The sequence below is a fragment of the Drosophila montana genome, unplaced genomic scaffold, assembly GCF_035044405.1.
Source record: "Drosophila montana isolate Dmon_TW-CO22-7 unplaced genomic scaffold, ASM3504440v1 contig_3200_1, whole genome shotgun sequence".
Lineage (NCBI taxonomy): Eukaryota > Metazoa > Arthropoda > Insecta > Diptera > Drosophilidae > Drosophila > Drosophila montana.
In genome coordinates, this window is record NW_026998080.1 from 7464200 (window position 1) to 7487964 (window position 23765).

The 23765-nt window shown below is 39.1% G+C and overlaps 9 protein-coding genes and 1 long non-coding RNA gene across 13 annotated transcripts; 4 read left to right on the plus strand and 6 right to left on the minus strand.

The window, feature by feature from the left end:
* The first annotated feature begins 666 nt into the window (after positions 1-666).
* On the plus strand, positions 667-5812 carry LOC135431982 (uncharacterized). Its single transcript, XM_064687417.1, has 3 exons — positions 667-925; positions 4284-4478; positions 4552-5812. Exons 1-3 carry the CDS (start codon positions 865-867, stop codon positions 4860-4862), a joined length of 567 nt encoding a protein of 188 aa, XP_064543487.1. The 5' UTR covers positions 667-864; the 3' UTR covers positions 4863-5812.
* On the minus strand, positions 3387-5677 carry LOC135431983 (uncharacterized). Of its 2 annotated transcripts, XR_010436875.1 has the most exons (3): positions 5140-5547; positions 4168-5063; positions 3387-4106 (listed from the first exon to the last, which is right to left on the minus strand). It is a non-coding gene; the product is annotated as an uncharacterized LOC135431983 (long non-coding RNA). The 2 variants fall into 2 exon arrangements; XR_010436874.1 differs by having other exon boundaries at positions 3387-5063; positions 5140-5677.
* A 2544-nt stretch (positions 5813-8356) lies between the features above and the next one.
* qkr58E-3 (quaking related 58E-3) lies at positions 8357-10138 on the minus strand. Its single transcript, XM_064687899.1, has 6 exons — positions 9982-10138; positions 9799-9920; positions 9380-9744; positions 9228-9314; positions 8986-9071; positions 8357-8730 (listed from the first exon to the last, which is right to left on the minus strand). Exons 1-6 carry the CDS (start codon positions 10136-10138, stop codon positions 8591-8593), a joined length of 957 nt encoding a protein of 318 aa, XP_064543969.1. The 3' UTR covers positions 8357-8590.
* Positions 10139-10165: 27 nt separating this feature from the next.
* On the minus strand, positions 10166-14599 carry qkr58E-1 (quaking related 58E-1). 3 transcript variants are annotated; one of them, XM_064687896.1, is made up of 5 exons: positions 14051-14599; positions 13485-13989; positions 13046-13147; positions 12806-12990; positions 10166-10305 (listed from the first exon to the last, which is right to left on the minus strand). In XM_064687896.1, the coding sequence occupies exons 1-5, from the start codon at positions 14313-14315 to the stop codon at positions 10256-10258; spliced, it is 1107 nt and encodes a 368-aa protein (XP_064543966.1). In that variant the 5' UTR covers positions 14316-14599; the 3' UTR covers positions 10166-10255. The 3 variants fall into 3 exon arrangements, with proteins under 3 accessions (XP_064543966.1, XP_064543965.1, XP_064543967.1); XM_064687895.1 differs by lacking the exon at positions 10166-10305 and adding an exon at positions 11408-12112 and having other exon boundaries at positions 14051-14585; XM_064687897.1 differs by lacking the exons at positions 10166-10305; positions 13046-13147 and adding an exon at positions 11408-12112 and having other exon boundaries at positions 14051-14585.
* Positions 10290-10971, plus strand: PolE4 (DNA polymerase epsilon subunit 4). Its single transcript, XM_064687903.1, has 2 exons — positions 10290-10566; positions 10642-10971. Exons 1-2 carry the CDS (start codon positions 10365-10367, stop codon positions 10926-10928), a joined length of 489 nt encoding a protein of 162 aa, XP_064543973.1. The 5' UTR covers positions 10290-10364; the 3' UTR covers positions 10929-10971.
* A 287-nt stretch (positions 14600-14886) lies between the features above and the next one.
* Positions 14887-17378, plus strand: qkr58E-2 (quaking related 58E-2). Its single transcript, XM_064687898.1, has 4 exons — positions 14887-15337; positions 15453-16032; positions 16100-16200; positions 16259-17378. The coding sequence occupies exons 1-4, from the start codon at positions 15109-15111 to the stop codon at positions 16495-16497; spliced, it is 1149 nt and encodes a 382-aa protein (XP_064543968.1). The 5' UTR covers positions 14887-15108; the 3' UTR covers positions 16498-17378.
* Positions 17379-18660: 1282 nt separating this feature from the next.
* Positions 18661-20051, minus strand: mRpS29 (mitochondrial ribosomal protein S29). The gene has a single exon (XM_064687470.1). The coding sequence runs from the start codon at positions 19959-19961 to the stop codon at positions 18747-18749; it is 1215 nt and encodes a 404-aa protein (XP_064543540.1). The 5' UTR covers positions 19962-20051; the 3' UTR covers positions 18661-18746.
* Positions 20052-20565: 514 nt separating this feature from the next.
* Positions 20566-21095, plus strand: LOC135431898 (uncharacterized). Its single transcript, XM_064687298.1, has 2 exons — positions 20566-20782; positions 20839-21095. The coding sequence occupies exons 1-2, from the start codon at positions 20600-20602 to the stop codon at positions 21037-21039; spliced, it is 384 nt and encodes a 127-aa protein (XP_064543368.1). The 5' UTR covers positions 20566-20599; the 3' UTR covers positions 21040-21095.
* A 61-nt stretch (positions 21096-21156) lies between these two features.
* LOC135431897 (probable palmitoyltransferase ZDHHC24) lies at positions 21157-22284 on the minus strand. The gene is made up of 2 exons (XM_064687297.1): positions 21950-22284; positions 21157-21882 (listed from the first exon to the last, which is right to left on the minus strand). The coding sequence occupies exons 1-2, from the start codon at positions 22179-22181 to the stop codon at positions 21272-21274; spliced, it is 843 nt and encodes a 280-aa protein (XP_064543367.1). The 5' UTR covers positions 22182-22284; the 3' UTR covers positions 21157-21271.
* A 225-nt stretch (positions 22285-22509) lies between these two features.
* LOC135431894 (probable palmitoyltransferase ZDHHC24) lies at positions 22510-23611 on the minus strand. The gene is made up of 2 exons (XM_064687294.1): positions 23316-23611; positions 22510-23255 (listed from the first exon to the last, which is right to left on the minus strand). The coding sequence occupies exons 1-2, from the start codon at positions 23545-23547 to the stop codon at positions 22663-22665; spliced, it is 825 nt and encodes a 274-aa protein (XP_064543364.1). The 5' UTR covers positions 23548-23611; the 3' UTR covers positions 22510-22662.
* Positions 23612-23765: the final 154 nt, after the last annotated feature.

Here is a 23765-nt window from a genome sequence, read left to right on the forward strand (position 1 = left end):
TAGAGTTACCAAAATGGGGAATGAAGATTATTAAGGAGCTTGCCTGAAGTGCGATCTTCTTCATTAAAGATTACATACTGCTTGGATGATTTGTTTGTATCCCTTTTCTTTACAGTGTAGACCATAACTTGTGTGTCGCACTGACCTAGGCAGTTTTTATGAGTGCACACATATATGCATTTACACTTATATACACCCTCCATAAGTCAACAGTTTTACGACATTTAGGCCACGGACTGGTTGCTATTTTGTGAAGTTTGCTGGAGCCGTAACTTCATTTAGTGGTCGCTTTTGCGCATGGGCATGCGATGAATACCAAATGGGGAAATGGCAAATGGAAGTCGACGAAGCATTCAGTGTAGCTCCAAAGAGAAAGAGACAGACAGAGAGAGAGAGAGAGCGAGAGAGGGAGAGAGAGCTGCGATTCAAAGACATGTCCAATATCCTCGTTGTGAAGCTCGCGCCAATTCGCAATTGGGCAGCAAGTCTGGGAGCGCATTGTGAGTCATCGTCATCATCGTTCGCATAGTTTTCGTTTATTTCCTTTTTTATATATATATGTATGTATATTTTTTATGCTGCATCGCGAGCTCTGCTGGCATTCGCCAGCAGTCGTCCTACACGGTTCGTGGTGTGCTCTCCGCGCGACGGCAAACCGACCAAACAACCAAAACAACCCACGCAAAGTTCTCAGTGTCTCAGTGTCGCTCCGAGTGAACGGGTTTCGCGCTTCTCGTTTTTCCACATATTGAAATAAAACCAAAAAAATAAATATATAGAGTACATTTCGCACAGAAAAAGTGAAAAGGATTCCTAGTTAAAAGTAGCTGCAATTATCTTAACAACACGCGATATCTTTGCAAAATGTCCAGAATGACGCATCTTTTGCTGCTGGCGGCTATCGTCGGATCTCTGCAAATGCCAGGTACAAATCCATTGCTCTGATTCATCTTGGTTGCAGTTGCGAACGAATCAAGAAATTTTCAACTTGAATCTGTTTAATGTTTATGGATTCCTGGCCATCGGTTTGGCATTTATTTTTGAATTATTCAAGCATATTGCAGGTCCATTCACTCACGCACAAACAATTATTTATAGCTGCGGCATTCATGTGAATATATTCATATATATTTACATATATTTGCAGCTTAACTTAATCTCTGGCATCTGTTTTATGCACACAAAACTATTCACATTGAAAACATCTTTGGGCAAATCCCATTTATATTGGATGCTCTGCCAAACAAATATTGAACTGAAACATTTTAAGTTTATCAATCATACGTCATGTTGACAGATCTGCCAATTGGCACATGTGTTGAGCACAAATCTCGGCCATATTTTCCATTTTTAAATAGCCTTAGCCCCTATTATTTCCATGCGAAAACTATGGCACAAGTAGCTATACCCAACACATATTGCACACGCACATATCTCAAAGTAGCTTTTGTGTTGCCCGCGGCAGCGATTCCATATGGCGCCTACTCTTGAGGAATATATAATATCTGGCTGTGTACACAATCCTTCGGATTGTATAATCCCAAGATTACAGCACAGCGATAAAGGGAGAGCCCTTCAACAAAGTGCCTGCGTTTTATGCCACAAGCCAACTGGATGCAAAGCACAAAATGCGCTGACTTTGTGCTGCGCTCAAGAAATCGATGGATTAACCCAAACCCCTCTCCCACCAAGAGCATTGCACTCTCCTAACGACCCGCTAACCATGCATCTGCAACAAAAACTAAAATATTCTCTGCCCACTAAAATTAAGCCATTAGCTGATTCGCTTGCAACTTGGAAAATGCTGAGAGACATTTGCAAAAATTCCTCGACTACATATAACTGAAATAATTATATACACCCAAAAATATGCTATAGTATATTAGCTAAGGCCAAATTTAAACTATTCTGGAACAAAATTACTCATGAAAATGTTTCCAACTTGAACGATGAGTGTGTTTTCAGAATAATGTCAAATGAGATTAGGGGACATCTGTAAACTAAATACAACTGATAGAAATTAAGAATGTTGTAGCATACTTAACATATTCTACATATTTATTGGTCATATTATCCAGATATATGCTATAAATGATCCGTCCACAAATCTTTCATATCTCGCATTATCTTCCATTTTGTAACAAATCAAGAATTTTCCCCGTCTAAAGATCGCAAAAACCAGTTTTACTTGATTCAAGTATAAAACTCTTGTTTTAAGTATAACTTATTTAAGTACAAAAATGCTTGAATTAGATTTTGAGTGCAATGTTCCTAGGCGTCATTAAGATAATTATTGAAACAGATAAATATTAAATCAAATTTTAATGAATCTTGAACTAAGAACAAAATAACTTCAATTTAGGAACAGCCATAATTAAATGAATCCTCTTTTTACTAGGAATTAAAACTTATAATTAATTCCTCCTTTAGTTCATTTCAAATTAAGTACGAATTATATTCTTAACAATTTTGTATTAATGATGAATGAAATACGCAAGTTCACTCCCCGTTTTTCTCTCAGTGTAGCAGAGTGAAAATCTTTGAATGAGTCTCTCGGCTTGCAAATGTCGAAGTGTCACAATATTAATGAATAAACATAAACAAATGTTTTTGTATTCACAAATAGTTACATATTCGCAACTGTTTATGGGAATAGAGCCATATAACGCTTATCTACCATCATGGTCACGTATTTACGTATACACGTACTTGGGAATAGAGAATTTCCTTACAGACCGAGACGAGCTCGTGCCCATCGTTGATGGGAAAGGCGTCTTGGCTACCATAACAATGACAGTTAAATGGAATTAGGGAGCCACTTGTGGCTGACAGCGCTGAGCAGGGTATTTATGTGGTTGGGCACCAATGGACAAATTAGTGCCACCGCAGACTCATTCATGGAATGGGGCAATGAGCACATTGTTAAAAATATCAGCATGATTAAAGTGACTTTGAATAATTAAGCTACTGGGAGACGGGGCTGTTGAATGAACACGACAAAATGACTGTACATCGTTTGAATGGCTCACCCCAGGGTTATCCAGCAAGAACGTATAGCTTTTCGTGTTTATGTTTATAAATATATTAAATGAGTATCTCGCAGAGTGGAAAGAGTCGACTTATTGTTACCTTTGACTATCAGTTCCGGATGCGCATATCTTGCTTCTACTATACTACTATTTAATCCCAGAGCTCGATACTGGCCTTTAAGCCCAAGTAGTTAGAGCCCGGAAACCCACTTTCTTAATTATTACTAACCAAACATTAAGCCAGATTGGTTCTTATCTATAAGAAATAATAGTACCAAGCAATATTTAAAAAAAAATGGGGTTGATTTAAGAGATTATTTAGTTCAATTCGGGATCAATCCATTTAAATAAAATTACTCTAATTTAAAGCATATTTAATTGTTCTATTGAAAATGATAAGAAAACAATTGTTGAGCTTTTAACCCTCTTGAATTCTTTGTCATACTCTGTTTGACGTGGGCTAGTGTTCAATAAATAGATCTTATAAATAAATCGAGCCACAGACATGGTTAGCTGCTGGAACTGTGACCTATTTGAGTTTGACTATCACAAGTCCTAGATACATAAACGCTCGATATTCGATGTGTGTTAATAAACAGGATAAATAACTTACCGCACGCTGAGTGTGTGTGTGTGTGTGTGTGTGTGTGGGTAGGTTGCCAATTTCAGGACGTGCAAATGACGCAAGCAATTCGAATACATATCCCCACCATTATATTGTGAATAGTTGTGTGGGAAGCCTTGACATAAATCAATATACAAGTATATGGTGTCCGTGTCCGTGTCCAAATCCCGAAAACGCTTCACTGACAATTCCCGTGTGCTGAAGCTGATATGCCATAAACTTATAATGACCTCGAGGAGCTGGCATGGCATGTGAAGACTCGTGGAATATGAGCATGTGCCGTGCTAGTCATCCAAATGGGCGTTGACACCGTGCCACCTGGGCTGCGCCCTTTTCCTAATGGTTTTATGCTGTCGTCGCCAGTTGGGCGTGGGTCAGGGTTTCGGCTAGAGAATCTAAGCTTCGGCCTAGCCGATTTTCGGATAAGCTCGATTATCGCACGGCACGAAAATCTGTAGAGTGTGGTCAGTCAGCATAGAGTGGGTATTCAGTGCATAATTGGGCCTTAATTACGTTATCCAGGTGTGCTGGCTACTGTTGTTGACCTTGCCTCGCCCAGCTCAGTCAATATATATACATATATATTAACCTATCCATCCTATTCTATAATGTATGTGTGTACTCCTCAGCACACGCCGCCGGCGAGACAAGCCCCGATTATGAGAATGTCTACGATGATGATGACGCCTCGCGCTCCCCTGGCAATTTGGCCAAATCGACTGCAGTTCCAATGGTGCCATACTTCGATCAGAAGACGGCAGTCGTCTATGTCCAGCCCAATGCAACAAATGTGAAGCTCGATTGCCCGGTTAAGAACTATGATGGTAAATTTAAGACACTTGGGGTGTGTCCCAGCTGGGCATTAATTGCCAAATATCGTGCTCCATATGCTTTCAGCCATACACCATGCGATACTCTGGTACCGGGACAAGCAGCTCGTCATGAATGGCAACCTGTCGATCATCAACATCTACAGTCTGGACAACCAGTTCGTCCTGAATGTGCCGCTGGCCAACGCAACTGGCCACAAGTTCGAATGTAACGTGATGCCGGCTAATGTGACCCGCCAGATTACCATCAAGCTTGGCCTACCGCCAACCAGCCCGCCTCCGAGCTCAGCCCCAAATCTCAGCTGGCCAACAGCTGTGAACTGCATAATCCTGAGCGCTGTTTCGCTCATCTATCGATCTGCATCAACCCGTTTCTGAATATCCGAAATGTGAAACAACATTTAAACAATGCACCACCGGCACTTGAACTTTTTATGGCAGGAAGGACTTACAGAACTGCGCACACTCAAAGACGAGCTTGAATCCAAGTAGCTAAATGAGCTGATTTTCGAATTAAGGACTCCTTGGTTCCATTTCCATGCAATTGGAGCATTGCTTAAACAATTATGTTAGGTGTTGCTTTATTATTATAGAATATAGATATAAGAAAGAATATATTTAGTTGCAACGCATGTATATACAGATACATACATACCTATATGTTTAGTGGTAAAATGTTAAAGCTACTTTTCCGATTAGCTGATTAGCCGATTGGATGGACGAATCCATGTTTATAAGGTACAAGCATCTCAGCGCTGGACCTGCTTAACTCTAATGTGTGTGAGAAATGCTTATCAAATATTATAGGATCAATAACTCAAACCAAGATAAAATAATATTAAAACTATATGCCCCTCGGAAATTATTTAGAAATACAATTAAACAAATTGTTATTCCCTTGTACTTATCGCAGCTATATATTCTGAACCTATCCGAGCAAGTTTCTAAATTCCAAAAATATTTAATGTGCACAAGTTCTTAAATACGTAATGCCCATCAAATTCAAGAAAAATAACTTTCTTTGTACAAGAAACAAAAGGGTTAACATCTTGTTTTGCACGTATTTTAAGATGTTGCAATTAAGTAACTAGATTAAATATACGATTCCGGCAGAAAAAAAATATATATCAAAGCTAATGTTCATATGGAAAATATAATTTTATATATGCAAATTATATTACTTATATTTTGTTGAGCCGATTGTTAGAACAAAGTAATTAAACAAATACATGAAATGTACGAGGACAAGTGTCTTAAGTTGATACAAAATCGAAAATAAATATTTTGAAACTCTCAAAGTGAAATAAATTGGAGCTACCAAACACAAAGGCTAATTGTTTATTTTATTTTAATGATCTAATCATTAAGACAATGGCTGAAAATGCAGCCTGCAACAAGCTGAATGTATTGTGCGGCGCAATCAATGCAGATATCGTTTAAAACTTCAATTTCAGCCTTTTATGCTGTAAAACCCACCCTTATGGAGACCTACAGAATGCCATAGTGTGCGTTTGCTTGGCTGCGCTCGACAGCTCGCATTGAATAGTGGAGCGGATAGGGGCGGCTGAAGAAGTAAACACCCGCCACGGCACGGCGTAGAGGGCCGCGCGATAGGGACAAAGAATGCGCGCGGACTCTGTCTCGCACAGGCAGCTCGGGCGTTTGCCGACCAGCTGCAGCTTGTGGGTAGGAATTCCGCAATGTGCGCAGGACATGCAGGCCATATGGCAGGGCAGGCAGAACAACACAATGGGCCACTCAGTGGCACACCAATGCCAGGGTGGTGGAACCGACATGCGACACAAGCCAAGCGCGGCTCAGAAACATGTTTAGCTTCCTGCGTGCGGCAGTCGACAACTGCAACGCGGCCAGGACACATCTAGTCAACGAATCAAATCCCTGCTGCTGCATACCAGAAAGTAAGTTAAAACTTATAGCTGTCAATGAAAGATTAGACTAATTTAAGCTGTACTCACTTCAGATGATTCCAAACACAGAAAGCATTGCCACGGCGCAGGAGAGTTTTGAGGCTACCACAAGCGAGCGTAACTTGTGCGAGGAAAGCCGCTGCAATCGGCTCCAGACAGCTGCAGATGTCTATCACAGAATATTGGAGCACATGCAGAGGCAATCAGTCTGCCAAGAAACCTACAACTATGCACAAAATCCGTACGAGGAGGTATTGAAACAAATTTGGATTGCAACCTTTACAGGAGGCAATTTATACTATCGCGCGTAGCCCGATACGTTAAGAATTAATTTCGAATATGAAGAATATAAGTGTTAATATAGTTAAAAATCTAATAATAATGAACATTAATCATTAAATATTTATAAATATTTGGTAAGCTGATTTCTGACTAAGGTATGTCAGCTATGGATAGGACAATTCGTATTGATCAAAATAAGAAAGAACAGCTATGAACGAATATGAAATACCCTTGTAAGGCTTTCGGGTCTGCAGATATGCGGAATATTGTGAAATATTTAGAAAAACAAAAGTACCAAATCAAATCTCCAGGATATAGCTGTGCGATATTAATAAGATTTTTCTCCTATATAAGCATGGCCCAACCAAGCTTGGTTAAGATAAAAACAAAAGAGTTGTTCATACCAGATCTTTGATTTTCGAAAGATTATTCTTATGGCTATACAATATACTGCTCCGATACGACAGTTTCCGACACTTGTACCGTATGTATGGATTAATGATCGCAGATGTCTCCTCCTACAAGAATATAAATATACACATTAAGTATATTAAATAAAGCTAACAATTTTTAGAAACCTAGTTATATCAATTTTCTAAAACCTAAAAAATGACATCATATATCGATGTGAATAGTTATTCATTTTATTCTCAATTATTCATTCATTCTGAATCCAGAGAACGACTTGATAATCCTTGGCAACAAACGCCGGCAATCACCAAAATTTTGAACGAGTCCCAATGGGAAAATAATGTGATAGTTAATGCGTTTTAAAGTGCTTATCGTTTTGTTATGAAAAGCTGATCAATTTAAACAATATTTATAGGTTTTAAAGCTTTGTGGCTTTCAAATCAATGGACGTTGAGTATATTGAAACCTTCAAGTTGATTAATATGTTAAGAAAAAAGTATGCATCAATTTGTTTATATTTTTTTTAATTATTGAATTTATTAAAACCATTGTATTATAATTAAAAATTATTCAAATATATTATGTGTACATACCTCAGACATTGAATTGTTGCTCAATGATATTTATGTGCAAAATACTTAATGGTACCTGAGGTCTGATCATCCATAGAGACTCGCTCGGCTCAAGAAATGATCTCGGCCAGCTGTAAAAGTAATTTGGTTTGTTCAAATTGTACATTAAATGTCGAATAATTGTTATTGTGCTGAGCATATTAATTATTTATTGGAATTTAAAAAATTTATAATTTTATATGATAGTTTTTATTATCTTATTGAAATATGCGCATATTTTGTTATTAACTTGAACTTTTCATTGATCTTTAAATATATGCATTGATCCAAATTTAATTGTTTATAAACAAAGTGGGACTATACTTTTTGATGCCGATTTAATAAGCACTCTTGGCTGTTATAAAAGTTTTATTTTATTTATAAATTCTATTGCTAGTGACAAACTCATTGGAAAGGCGGTTATTTATGTATCTATTATAATCAAACTTTTATCAGCTGCTTTTAATTTATTTAAATTGATTTCTTTTATTTATTTGACTCCATACTTAGTTAAATATATTTTGAAAGTAAGAATAATTTGGTTGGCCTTCGGAATGCTCACAACCTTTAACGTGCCGAATTATATGAATACTTACAGGGGGTGTGATAAGGCGTGAACATTATAATAGAAATTAAAAACTTTTTATCTTTTAATCTTTTCATTAATGTATTATATATTTCATATTTATTTAGCATTGGGAATTGGTAGCTTTCCAAAATGTGTCCATCCAAAGGCCAAAATAAATTGAAATGTTTTCTTGATTTTTGAAATTAATATTATTCTTATAGTTTTTTTTAACTATTACATCGTCTTCGCTTGTCCTTTTATATGTATATGTATTTTCAACTTATATTTTCTTAGAGAATTTGCGTATTATTTATACTTTTTCAGAATGGTGTACGTATTCGGTTTATAAGACTTGATGGGTGGTTCGCGCATACGTTTCATGTCAGTTTGGTATGGCTGAGGCCGTTTATATGCAGCTGCGTTTGTTGGTATTATTGATGGGCGTGCTATAAAATTATTCATTTTTAATATGTTATATGCATGTAAAATTCAGTAGGTATATAAAGTTATAAATAGAAAATTTGTTATTTTAAAAATTAGTCATCGCTCAAATGCTTCTTTTTTTTTTAATAGTTTGTAATTGCACAATCAATGCAATCGATATTATTTATTTTGTTCAACCCCAAATACCCAAAAAGAATACCCCCATAATTAAGTTGTTTACAGAGGTTGTCTAGCTACAAATCGTTGGCTCAACTTACGTTTGGTGTATTCATAGCCCGATGGTGCGCTACGCTTGGGCATGCGATGATCATACTCGTAGGCCACCTCTTCAGATTCCTCGGCTCTAAAAATGGATAGCATTGTATTAAACGAAGTGAATGTGTTAGCAGCAAGTTTAAAGCTCAAATTTGTTATACGCTGCCTCGTTTCATTCTTATCCGTTGCTTATTTGATGCTTACAGAAAATTTAATTTAAATTTATACTTTACAAGTAACTTACTCGGGCGGATTTTCCGCTGTTCTCTTGATAAGATTCAAGTATTTCGGTGCGCCGCTGCTGCCACCGAACTTCTTGTCAAAAACGGATCTGCAATTAAGAATTGTGAATTTTTCAATGTGTATAAATAAGATTTGTGCAATTCCGGTGCGTACCTGTATGCCTCCAGATTAGGCCCGTGAATGTTTTTGGCAGACTCTGGATCCATTTCCATGAGCTCGCGCAACTGTTCATGTGAGACTTCGTCGTTTTTGTCTGGAATTAGATACTTACGGATCTCGGCCAGGGCGTAAGCGATGCGTGCATAGCACTCTGCTGGCGTTGCCACAGTGCTTACTTCTAGGAAGAGGTCCTTTTGTAGATGAGCATAGCGCGGATCTCCAGAATTTCGCAGCTGCTCCTCCTTGCTGCGGTCACGTATGGAGCTGCGCCCCTTAATGGCAATCTTGCATTGTGTTTCGTCTTGCAGGCGACGCAGTGAATTGCCTTTGGGACCCAGAATTTTTCCAGTGAAATTGAACTGCAAGTATCACCGATTCATATAAGCCGCACTTAAATATTCTGTTGGCATTACCTTTGGATATTGCTTAACAGGCACGAACACCTTCTGTGTTATTTTCATTGGCTTCTGTTTGTAAACGTCTGCGTAAAACTCGCGGCCAGGTATGCGACCTGTGCAGTACACACGATCCACGGCTGCAATTAAAAACATATGTAGATAAAAAATGCGAGCTCTATATGCTTAACTTTTTTATACCTTCGTCAATTAGCAAGGCGCACAATGGGAACTCGGCGGACAGACGCTGGCGTTCCTCATCTAAATCGGCCAAGAATTTCTGAGCCACTTCGTTCAAACGCGGCTGATGCTCATGAGGGGCTGGTTTTTCACTAAATTCACTATTCGAATTATCCATATTAAGATTTTTCAATTTAATTCACGTGAAAATTGTGTATAATAGTTTGCAACGCTATTCTTCTTCTTCGATTAAACTTGTGAAGTTGTCGGTGATGGCTTGTTGAACGAGACTATGTTATCGATGCTTGTGGCGGTATGTCGATACTTTTTTGGCGGCGGCAGACTCTATTGGACAAGACAAAACGCATTATTTTCAAGAAAACAGCGGAAAAGCAAACGTTGCAATGGCAAGTGAGGATTTGTTTCAAAATGATTACTCCGAGGAACCCGATCTGGGACAGGACTTTGATAAAGGCGAAGAAATGAATATAGAGGCGGCTGAACACGGCGACGAAGAGGTTGAGCAGGCGATTGAACAAACTAACATACCGAGCTCCGCGAATGTTGATCCTCCGGCTTCCACGACCACTGAACAGGCAAAAACAAGTTAGCAGCTTACGCTTAAATTCAATTGACCGAATGATATTGAAAACTGTTTTGTAATTGTTAATATTTTTCTAGGCAATGCTCACAAGGCGACTGAGCATGAACATGACGCTAAACTCACACAGTTGCCGATGGGTCGCATTCGTAATATAATGAAACTGGATCCAGATCTTCAAATCGCCTCAAATGAGGCTGTTTTTGCCGTAACAAAGGCCGTGGAGTTATTCATAGAATCGTTAGCACGCGAGGCTTTTACCTATACGGCGCAGGCCAAGAAGAAGACCGTACAGAAGAGAGACGTGGATCTGGCCATATCCGCTGTGGACAGTCTTATGTTTTTGGATGGCGCATTGAATTTTTAACGACTCAAGATAATAAACGGAATCTATTGTGATATTACAATTATTTCTGATAGTGTTTTATATATACATATGTTTGGTTTCTTTGTTCAGCTGTAATATTGATAGCAATCCTCTCGTTGTTATGTAGCTCCTCAGTATTAAGAAAAGGCTTTTGAGGTGGTTCTATTATAATTTATATTTATTTGGGATTGTGTTCGTCGAACAGAGAGAAGTAGATTTTAAGTATTATATTTGATTCATTCTATTTTGAATGCGCACATCTTCGTTAATAATTATATAAATAATAATCAAGTATATTAGACAATTATGTTTCATTCTCATTCACATATATAACGTGGAAAGCTCTGAATAGTAACGAAGCCGGAAAATTAATTATTATGTGCTTTTTCTTTTATGTTTGTTTTCATTTATTGAAGCCGTTTCATACTTACTTTGTCGTTGGGCGTCTCTGTTATTTTATTTTATATTTTTGCATTAACTTGTTTTTATTGTTTATCTTCATAAACTTATTTGAAAAATAATTCCAAAACTTACGCTAACATTTTGTTAAGAATAATTAGGGGTTGGTTGTTACGATTGCATATAGGTGTGTGTATAATGTTTTTGTTTTGTTCTCTTGTTTCTTTTCTTATATTATATCTGATTTTGTGAATTGTATTTTTTTTTTTTACGATTTTTACAAAATATTTTCAAGTTTGATATAGATGTTTTTTTTCTTTTGTTTTTTTTTTTTTTGCTATGTTTGTTGCATTATTATTAATATTTGTGGGTTTGCATTTTTTTTCTTTGTTTTTTGTTTGGATTAACACAAATTAAATATTTTGAACAACAATTACTATAAAATAGGTTTTGCATTTAAATTTTGTTTGGTTTTTATTTATAAGTAAGTGTATGAATAGATTTGATGTATTATTGGTTGCATTATTGGACTTTAATATATTTTGATATTTTTTGTTGTTGTTGTTGGTTGTTGTTGTTTTTGCTTGTTGATGGATACAAACTACTTAACTTTGTTGATTGGGTTTATTGGAAAATAAATTAGCGCATTTTTGGATATGGAGCCGAGCGATAACGCACGCTTTCACGAGAACGTGATCCAGTTTCATAGTGTGCCGATGAATGTGATCCCGAGCCCGATGTCGTTGGTCTATATGACGATGAAGAACGACCGTTGCTTGGTTTTGCTATTTTGGAAAGAATTTTATTTGTTGTTTAGATTTCAATTGTTTTTGTCTCTGTGCTTTGTTTTTTGTTTTTTTTTTCTGCATTATTTAAATGTTTTTTTTTTGTTTTGTTTTAATTGGTCTTAAGATACATAACAAAAAAAAAAGAAGAAATAGTTTAACCGTTTTTGAATGCACTAGCCCCAGGTTTTGGTTTTTGTTCTTCATACAAAATTACTTTTACTAATTAATATTTTATCACAGATTGTTTTGAAGTAGGTAAATATATATTGGCATTTATTTGATGTATGAGAATTGAATAGATATTTGCTTTAAATGTGTGTTTGGAATGCTTTTGAACGAATGTTGTTAGTAGTTTGTCTTGAGCTTGTGATTTTCGGTCGTTTGATCGCCTGTCTGTTAGGCGTAGTGCATTTAAAATCTTGTTAAATTTACATATAATATATATATGGGCTGAGACTTCCGTTTTATCATGATTTTGATTCGCGTTTTTACATTGATATATTTTTTTTTTTTTTTGGTATTTTGATGTTTCTCTTGTTCTCTTTTTTATGTTCGACTCAGGTGCTTTACAACGCAGTTGAATTGTTTCGATTTTTTTTGTCAACAGTTGCGCGCGGTTTATTTTTTATTCGTTTGTAAACAGTCCAGCTGCGGGAAAGACATTAATTATCTATTTACGAGCACCCTTACCTGTGTAGGCCGCCGCATACGATGTTGAAGACGAGTGCGGATGATATTCCCGACGATAGTCACGCTCATATGAGCTACTGTCGTATTGGGCGTGATGGCTTGAATGCTTCGACGTCTGCGGCGGCGGCGGGGTCGCATATCGATCGTATTCCCCGTGGTGATCGTATAGCTCGTGATCCCGTGACCTAAGTAAAAACCAGTTAAATCAATATAATAATTGGTTGTGATTATTTAACCTACCTATGAGCTTTAACAATCCCATAATTGGGATCGTCCATTACATAGCGCGCCTTTTCGAGAATGGAATACACCTTGGGCTTAGATGTGGCTGGCGGTGGTGTGCTTTAATAAAATACAATTATTTAGTGCACATTTCAAGAAAACAAGTATAGAAGAGCAAAAAACTAACAATTCTGGCGGTCTCAAGAAGCGTGAGCTAAACTTTAAAGCTGACAACAAAAATATTTTTAAGTATTTTACTGGAATGCTTGTAAACAGAGAAATATTCAATCTAACGAATTGGGATTGTCTCAAAATTGGCTCAAACTAGTTCTCTATGGACGTATCAAACTTTACCTATATATGCTGAGCGGTTGCCTAGTTATTAAATACTACATTTTGAATTCTGCTAGAAATGTATTTTTGCCACACTGTGCAGCGTGCAGGTGTTTATATTTACCGAGTGCTATAGGCGCCATGTTCACCATACGACTTGGAGTAGTGATGAGATTTCTTATACATGCGCTCCTTGCCGTCCATTTCGCGTAATTGCTCTAGACGAATGTCATCGTTAGCGTCAGGTATCATGAATTTGCGTATTTCACATAGGGCATAGCCCAGTCGATGATATGCCTCAGCTGGCGGCGCTACTGTTGATATCTCTACGTGCAGATCCCTGCTGAGATGTGCATATTTTGGATTGCCAGAGCTGCGTAGCTCCTCCTCCTTGCCGTGATCCCGCATCGAATTGCGGCCCATAACGACCATTTTGCACATCGTCTCCTCCTGCAGCTGGCGCAGCGTGTTGCCCTTGGGCCCCAGGATTTTGCCCACGAAATTGAATTTCGGATACTCTTTGATTGGAAACAGCACCTTTTGGGCCACCCTAATTGGCTTCTCGCTGTAAACATTCGCGTATATCTCTGGCTTCGGAATGCGACCACTGACCAAGATTTTCTCCACCTCTGCAAGTAAGCAAATCGGTTACTCATTGTGCTCAGAATGACTTACGTGTATCGTGCGCACCATCGTCCAGCAGACGCTTTGTTATAACATTTTTCTTTTCAAGTGTTTTTTTCTCCATTAAGCACTCTTGCAGGTACGCGTTTGTCTTTTCATTCAGCTGTGGCGTGTCATGCAACGGGGCGTGGCTAGTTGTGTGCCCATGGTTGCCATCTACTTCGGGAGCGTCTGCTGCGCCGCCGGCGCCGGCTGCCTCATCATCACGTCGCTTGCGCTTGTAGTCGGCCGCGGTGTCCTCATTGTAGTCTCTGTCGTAGTCGCGCGGCATTTTAATTGGTTTATAGCACTTTAATTATCTATAACTTGCTCGCCAATTATCGCTTTGTAAAACTAATTAAGCCAAAGCGAAATTCAAAGTTCAATTGTAAAATTGATGTGCCTGAAAAAATTTTCTTTTATGTATGGGGTAATCAGTGTTGCCGTTTTAATTGTTGTCCTACATGATTTGGTATTTTTTATTTCTAATGGCAATTGAAAACAGTATTATTTTCTAGGCATTTTCTTCAGCTTAACTATTCAAGTTTTTTAATTGTCTCGACAAAGACTTAATTTTGTCTTATTTTTAACGTATTATTACTTTTGCAACTTTAAACGAGTATTAAACACGTTTATATATATTTTAACCTTTATAACAGGAAGAAATCGGTATTTCTTGCAAACGAAAAGACCTTTGCGATTTTATTGTTCAGAAGCGATGGTACTATTGAAAGTAATAAGGGTCGCGAGCTATCGACATTCGGTCATACCTTATCGATACTATCGGTCCGAAAAATTCAAGTCTAGTGGTGGTCAAATTGGCACTTGGGCTTGGCAGGGCTGGACAGCTTGCGATGGAAAGCGCGTTTTTTCTATATTCGCCAAATATGTACACACTTTGATGGAAAAAGAGAGAAAAAATTAGGGCCACAAAGAGGTTGCAAACATATTTGATAAATTCGAATTAAATCGACTGCTCGGCGACGGGGCCATTAAGATAAAACGTGCCACGCACTGTGCCGATTCCTTTTGGTAATATTCGCCACATCAATTGACTACGGGCGCCGTTAGGGAAAGCAGGACAAATGGCGGAAAACGGAATGCGTGTCGGCCCAGGGTCATCGGCGGCGGCTGCCAATGCGAATGCTGGCGCCAGCAACGGGGAGCACGAGAATGAACACAATGCTGCGGACAACGAGAAGGTGCAGCCGGCGCGTCTAAACGAATCGGCTCAGAAATATATGCAGGAACTGATGAGCGAGCGATCGCGCATGGAGAGCCAATTTCCATTGGCATTAAAACTAATTGACGAAGGTACGAAATAACTTAATCAGTTTACCCTATGTACACACTGACTGGTAAATACTGATGCATGCATACATACATACATTTGCCTGTGTGTATATATGTAATTGTTCCGATCTTACAGCTTTGGAGAGGGTGCAGCTGAACGGGCGCATCCCGACGAGAGACCAGTACGCCGATGTGTACCAGCAGCGGACGATTAAATTGTCGCAGAAGGTGCACGTGCCGATTAAGGATAAGAAGTTCAACTATGTTGGCAAGCTGCTTGGCCCCAAGGGCAACTCGCTGCGCCGGCTGCAAGAGGAGACGCAGTGTAAAATAGTTATTCTGGGGCGATTCTCCATGAAGGATCGCACACGTGAGGAGGAGCTACGTAATTCTGCGGACGCCAAATATGCCCACCTGAATCTGCCGCTCCACGTCGAAGTGTCCACCATAGCGCCACCTGCCGAGGCGTACGCTCGTGTTGCCTATGCACTGGCCGAGATCAGGCGGTATCTTATACCCGATAAGCACGATGACATTCGTCAGGAGCAGTACCGGGAGCTCATGGAGGATCCGGAAGCTGCCAAAAAGTTGACCCTGCGCCAGTTGCAACAGCAGCAGCAGCAGCAACAACAACAACAGCAGCAGCAGCAACAACAACAATCAACTGCTGCCGGTGGCAGCGGCAACGGCAACAATCGCTCTGGTGGCAACTACAGGTGAATTGCAATTAAAACCTCATCCCTTATACGCCAATCCACCAATCCACACGCTTCTCAATTGCAGACAAAAGTATCAGCAGCAATCGCACTATCATCACAACGACGAGACTGTCTACTACCGTTCACATAACAATGCCTATCACCAGCCAAAGCCCTATGTGCCAGGTGAGTGCCATCTGATACGCTGTGCAGCTCGTTGAATGTTGTATCCAATCTGTTTCAGCTGCCCAGCGGGGCAATACAATGCATACAACCTTGCCGCCGCAGGGAATTGTACGCGATTCACCTTGCATGGTGGTCAGTTCGGCCAGTTTTAATGGACGCAACGCTGGCCTGGCCAATGCCGGCGGCGGTATAATGGCAAATACCATTGTGGCTACCGCTGGCGGTGGAATTGGTGGTGCTGTGCCGCCTATAAGGCATTACCGTCCCGCTGCCCCATATCAATTTGTCAAGAAATAATATAGAAGCAATGCGCCGCCGCCTGCCGCTCGCTGTTTGTTCACCATTTTGTCATCATCTCATCCAAATGCATGCCCCGCCTAGCAATGTGCATGTGCATGCGCCGCCATTTGATTGGGCTTTGGTCGGTTGAGGCCTCAGCCTGATCACGCCACACACTGCTCCAAAGGTAGATGTAATAATTATAGAGACACACACACACCACATACAAGCACATACATTAAATTTTCACACATTGACTCTAACAAGATTTTGAGAGTGGAAAACAAGAGGAAAACCTAACCAAAACGAAATGAAATGAGTAATGTACGTTTAAGAAATTAGCCTAAGTAGACGAATGCTCCAAATGAACACACACACACACATACACAACGACACCCACATTTATACACACACGCACACACTGATGAACGTTGATTGGGCTTTCGATTGATGACGGGAAACTCGTTAGATGCCATTTTTTATGCTTTCCGTATTTCGTTTTTTTTTAACTGTGTGTTCTGCTCTGCGAGCGTTTTGTGAACAACTTTTCGTTGTGGATCGTAACTGTTATCCAGACGGACCCCCAATGTGTCTTGATTTTTATTTTTGTTTTGTTTCCTTTTTTTTTCTTTTAATAATCATTGACGCATTTGCACGTTTATCATTTCATATTTATATAAACACACACACATATATATATATATATATATATATGTATATTTAATGCATACGTACGAATTAACGATTTATTTAATCATTTCTTCAATGCAACAATTTTTAACAAGTTCGTTAACGATGAGGAGGCTTTTTATTTGTTACGTTGCGCAGACAAGTCAAATTTTAATTGGAAACCGCGTCGGACATAACAGAAACATGTTTTACTTTGCGTGTAGTATATAGTATATATGACTTATCACTTACACGCATGCATAAATACATATACCTACATATAATCAAGCATACAATACATACATACATATAAAAAAATATAAACCAAAAACACAAAAGCAAAAAAAAAAAAAATCAACAATTAATAATGCAAACATGAATCTATAACATATATCGACGAAAGCGCGATTATGACTACAATAATACGACATTACAAGCTTAGCATTATCACATCATACAAAGAATACAAGAAAACAACAAGAAAAACAAATAAAAATAAAAGATTAAAATACATTTAATGAAAATGAAGAGAACGCAAACCCACACATAATTGTTATTGTTGTTAAAAGCAACTAAAATTGTAATAGAATTATGCAAATATACATACAAATATGGTGACAATGTTAAATTGCAGCTTTAGTTATTATTTGTGAACGAGACGAGACGGAGAACGAGACCGAGACGTACTCTCGATTTTTGACCGCACGCCAAAAAATGTACACCTAAGATACGGCATCTACACACTTCAATATGTTAGTTATTGGAGTTTATGTTTTTGTTTAATGCATTTCTTATAAAAAAAACAAAAAAAAAAACACAAGAACTAGACGCTCATAATTGTACTGTTATGCATGTGATGGTGTGTACGGGGAGCTTATGAAGCGACAAACATTATTTCTTTTCATTTAAATTCATACACACACCTACACATTATACTTATTTTACAGTGCATTATTATATATTGCTGATTATCGTTAAATAAATTCACAATTTGAATTGAATATGTTGAATAAACTTGAATCCAAAACAACTCCTTTTGTTTGCTTATTAAATAATTTAGCTTGGCTAAGTTAAAATTGTCAACAAAAGTATATAGATAGGTTCCGGAGGAAATTTCATCTATGTAGACATAATCTAAATGGGCATATGATATTAATACGATGAAGGGCCGAGGCAATTTATAAAGTATTTAACCCCATAATACATTTATAAATTTTAAACAGTTTTAGGCCTCTAAGAAGTAGCTCTAGCGGCGGGCTAAATATCTGCACACTTTTATTGAATGATTCAAATTTAGGCAGAGGTTTTTATACCAACAAATTTTTGGTTTACTTTTGAACTGCGCTAAATAAAGCAGTTGTCTCTACTCCAAAGTTATAAAGGGTTTGAACCCGGAAAGTTATTTTATTTACTGGATTACTTTGGTAAATGAGAAACCTGAACAATGTTTTACAAGTACTGATTTACAAATATTGCAAATAGTTTCATAGCAGGTGAAAGTGTGAAGAAAGGTTGTTCAGATTGTACGAAATCATGTATTTTATTTAATTAACTTTTACAAACTAACAACAAGTGCTGTTGAGGACAGTTTGGTTGAACTACAGGCCTCTCACGAGCCGCATTAGGGTGTAGGGATTCATATTGCTCAAAAATTTCAGCTGCTCTTCGAAGCCCGGCTGCGTCTTTGAGATCCAGTGGCGATCCAAGTAGTAATTGATATAGCTCAGAAATTCCTTGTCCGTGTAGTTGCCGACTTGGACAGGCACAAAGGGATCCAGATGCTCGAAGCCCTCTTTGCCAAGCAGATAGCGTGGCATATAGGAAGCCAAGTAGCCCTCGGTCATGGCTATTTTGTCAACGGACAGAACACACACGCCATTCGTCCAGTCGTAGCTGGTGATGTCTAGAAAAGGTTGCGTTAGAGTAATGCGATCCGGAGACACACGCTGCTTGTTGTCGGAAAAGATACGCGTAATAGGATGAAAGAAGGCATTGTATCCATCAATGGCCACCATGATCTTACACTGTCCGGCAGTGGCCAGCTGTTTCAGTTCCGAGATCAGCGCAGCTGTCGTTTCCGAGGCATACTTGATTCGCGCAATGCCATGATCCACTAGCTCTATCAGTGTAGCGCCAGCTGGCGTGCTCTCACGCTTGCTCCACACATATTCCTTGCTGGTCTTTAGCTGTAAGCGTTGCAGAAGTTTGGAATTTTGCGCTTTAAAATGTATTAGCCAGGCGGCGGCATCGAATGGCAGATCAATGAAGCCCTCTTGGCTGGCTGAATTGGCCGCCTCCTTGGGCCGTTTCATCCAGTTGGGTGCCCAAGGCACATGCACCAGCAGAAAGTCGTTTAGTGCGCCATAATGCAAAACATGTGCCATGGTCAGGGTCTTGCCCACGCCGTTGTCGCCATACAGCACGTAGCGTACCGCTGGTTTTGTCAGATCCGCATTCTTGATATAATGCAGCAGCTCCAGGGCAGGAGAGCGCACCATTAGGCAGGCTTCTGTAAATGTTTTTATCTGTTGCTCGTACTGCTTTGGCAAACCGCCTCCAGTAAAGATTTGCTTCTTCTCTTCCATGGGTATGGTATAGAATTTGGCCACATGCAGCTCCGAGTGCTCACCGGGATTGGTTACGGCAGTCCGAAACTCATTGATGACGGGGGGAGGTGCGGTCGCCGTTTCTGCCGGTGCCACATTTGTTGACATTTCTGCACCGCGGCTCGCCGTATGGGATGCTATCACATTACGAGGCAGGTGCGTTGAGACGCGCGACAAGTTAACAAATTGTTTGCGAAGCATTTTCATTAACAATTTACCATGCAAATCGAATTTTAGCTCGCGAGCGTGTGTATTGAATAAGACCTGCAAATCAGCTGGCAATCATCGAAACCGATAACACCTGCGTGCGATAGTCGATAGCAATCGATACGATATTCACATATCGCTGCCAGTACGCTGTTAGCGTAACCGCCGATAAATATATTTTGAATTTTATTCTTGTTGAGTGTAAATAACATTAACGTTATTTTTAAGTATCAATTTGTAAATGTCTGAAATATACAGACATATTTTAATATTTTACTTGTAATTCATGAAATTATATATATAATACATTCATATTTGATATATCTGTCATAGAAAATATAAGTAAAGGATTAAGATATTCTATAGCAGCCGTTTATGACTTAAAATGTAAAAGGAGAAGAATCTTATAACGTGAATAAAGCAAATGCGTAGAAATTTTTAAAAAGCAGTTTTTTCTTGTAATTATTTGAGTAAGTTAATTATAAGTAGTTTTTCTTATCAGCTATTATGCACCAGAAATATAAAATCAATTACATTAAAAGCACAGAAACTTAGATAATATTCAATTTGTTGATAAGATCTTTTCTAGAAGAGAATTCTACCATTTCCGAGCATTCAATGTTGTCTAGAATCAGATCATGTCTCCATTATTACTGCTGTCAGTTTGTGGCATCTACGTATTCGGCTTCATATCCAAAATTTTCGGATACTCGTGCCAATTTGGATATATGCATCCAGCTGCAGTGCCCATTTATGAAGCCGAGATTGGTTGGAACTGTGCTGATCGCTACATGAAGTATGCCGACAAAGCGATGGACGGGGTAAATAGCTTAAGGCATTATAATTTCTAAATAAAGTGGATAAGAAATTTTTAAAGGACAGTATCAAATTTACAATAAATCTGATATTGGTTTTTGATGAAAGTCAATCGGATTCGACTACAAAAACAGATATAGTGCAAGGCGGCATTGGTTTCAATTATACCACATTGCGTTTGAGCTGCGCTCAGTTTGCGGATGCCGAGCCGAGAAATGCCAAAGTAACTGTCCTCATATATGGCCTTCCCATCGAACAATAGGACTGTCAACCGTTGAATTGATAAATTAAATGAATAAAGAAAACCATCTTCAGATATTTGACTTGAAAGTCGACGACCCATTGCGTGCTCTAGTCGAGAGTGACAAGATACCCTGTACACAGCCAACATATCACCTGAGTGGATGGATTTCATATTATATATTTTTAATGGAACAGATATAGCCGTGCTCTTTGGAGTGTTTTTACATATCGAGTAATCAGATGAGATCAAGTTATTTAATCTTCCCAGGGTCGTCGGTTTTTAAAATGTAACTGTCATCAGGCAATTCGCTGCGAAGCAAAGGAGATATCCAGACGAAGTACATCCGCTGACCAAATACACTTTTCAGGTTGTTGTAGATACCACAATTGTAATTGTGCTGCTTTCCTTTGTTGGCCGTCACCTCGCCACGTAGCACAAGGGGCACAAAATAGCCCAAGGCTATGCCAGCACCAATTGCCGACAGCAATTTGAGGAGCACCGTAAATTTGAGTGCGATTTCAAAACAATTAAAAGACCATGCAAATTCATCCCAAATCTGTCTACTTATAGCATTTAAAAGCGCCAATTCCCCGATATATCTCGCAAATACATAATACAATTCATAGACCATCGTATAGAGCGTTGCGATGAATAGGTAGAATGTAAAGCACATAAAATGCCGCATATTCTGCTGGCCAATGCAACAACCCATAAAAAAACAATGGTGATCGCGTCTTAGAATGCAAACGCCACAAATCTTACAATGCCACGATCTGGGAGGTGCCAAGCGATCGCACGTAGTGCAATGTCGCCAACCCAGACGCACTGCCTCGCTAGCTGGCGGCGCCTTGACATGCTCAACTGAAAACGAAGGTAATTCTAAATGAGTAAAATGGAAATCTCTGAATTGAGTTCTAGCTCTACTCACGGTCAACGCTGGTGTCAATCATCATGCAGGCCAACATGTTGCCCTTGATGTTGAACAACAGAAACATGGCCATTAGGAAAGTGAAGGTGTGCAAAAAGCCGCCAGGTTCATGTATTTCCGGCAGCAGGACTATGATATCGAATAGAAACACAGCGGGTATCAATACGGCCACAGTTAAGAAACATAAAATGTCGGTTCGGCGACTGGGGAGTGGATTGCGTCGAAACTTCATTTGGCAATCTTTAACCAGAGAACCATATCATTAGAACCAAAAATTTTCTATTATTTATATTGTTTTTTTTTTTGACAAGTGTATAACACGTTTTGAGTAAATGAAAGCTGATTTTCAGTTCACCTAAATTGTAGCTGTAGAGCAAAGTGTGCCTGGAGATATGCCTCAAAGATAAACATACAAGAGCAGCGTCTTTTGGGAGATATGATATTTGATTTCTCGGGAAAGGGGGAAGGATTCATTTTCGGCAAATCGGCTTGACACTAAGTTCAACTAAGCTTCAACAATCCAGTTTATAGTCGAAAGATGAGCCAAAAAACTTGCGAGATTTGAGCAAAACACGTAAATTTTTATTTCCCCACGGGCAAAGAAAGAGATTCGCCCGGGCAAAGGCGGATAAAATTAGCTAACATATATTCTTTAGTTAATATTTATGATCTTTTTGGGAGGGATAATTTCGTGCAGTCTTCTCTATTTTCACTTAAATCTTAGCGTTAAATTCTTGGTTGGTTGTGTAACCGTCATCAGGCAGTTGGCTATCGATCCATGGAAATATCCAAGCGACATGCATCCGTTCGCCGAAAACACTTTTCAGATTATAGGAGACACCGCAATTATATTTGGTTTCCTTGCCCTTTTCGGCACACGTCTCGCCGCGCAATAGCATGGGCACTTGACACGCCAAGCCAAGGAATCCGCATATTAATGAGAAAGCGTTAAGCACAAAGATCACGAACTGAAGATGAGTCCACGCCCCGCAACCAGAGATTAAGATGATGGGTGTCAGCTCGAATGACGCCTTCCAGCACTGCATAAAAGCGTTGCTCGACCACATATAGCATGCTTTGAGGACCAGGCCGACCAGCGACAGGACGAAAAGATACCATAGGAAGAATATGAAAAACCGATGATTCTGATGGCCAATGCAACAGCCCGTGAATCCACAGTGATGATCGCGTTTTCGTATGCAAACAGCACAAAATTTACAGTGCCACGACCTGGGCGGTGTTGAACAATCGCAGACTTGGCAATACTTCCACTCGGCCGCCTCATCAAGGGGTACTTTAACTTCGCCTAAAAGTACAAGTATGTAAATTAGGGCCCATAGTTAGTTCAAGCTCGACTCATACTCACGGTCAACGGTTGTGTCAACCAAGGCGCATGCCATTAGATTTGCGATCATGTTGACAAATGAAAATATGTACAAACCGACCGCAGATATGTGTAAAATATTGTCCCGCTCAATTATTGGCGGCAGTACCACGATGAAATCGTATATAAACACTGCGGGCCACAGTACGAGTATAACTAGGAGACACAACAAGTCGCCAAACAGACGTGGCATGGGATTTCGTTGAAACTTCATATGAACAATTTTTTTTTTATGGATTCTTACAGGTGTATACAAAAATATTCTCTGATAATTTATAAATTTATATCTGTTTGTTTGTGATGTAAATTTCGGGCATACTAGAATATTTTCTGTATGTAAGAGCATTTGTTAGCGGAGCGTCTTTCTGCGAATTGGCAAATGGGCCTCAACTCTAATTTGCCTAAATTGTCATTGAGTAAATTCCAGTTAGT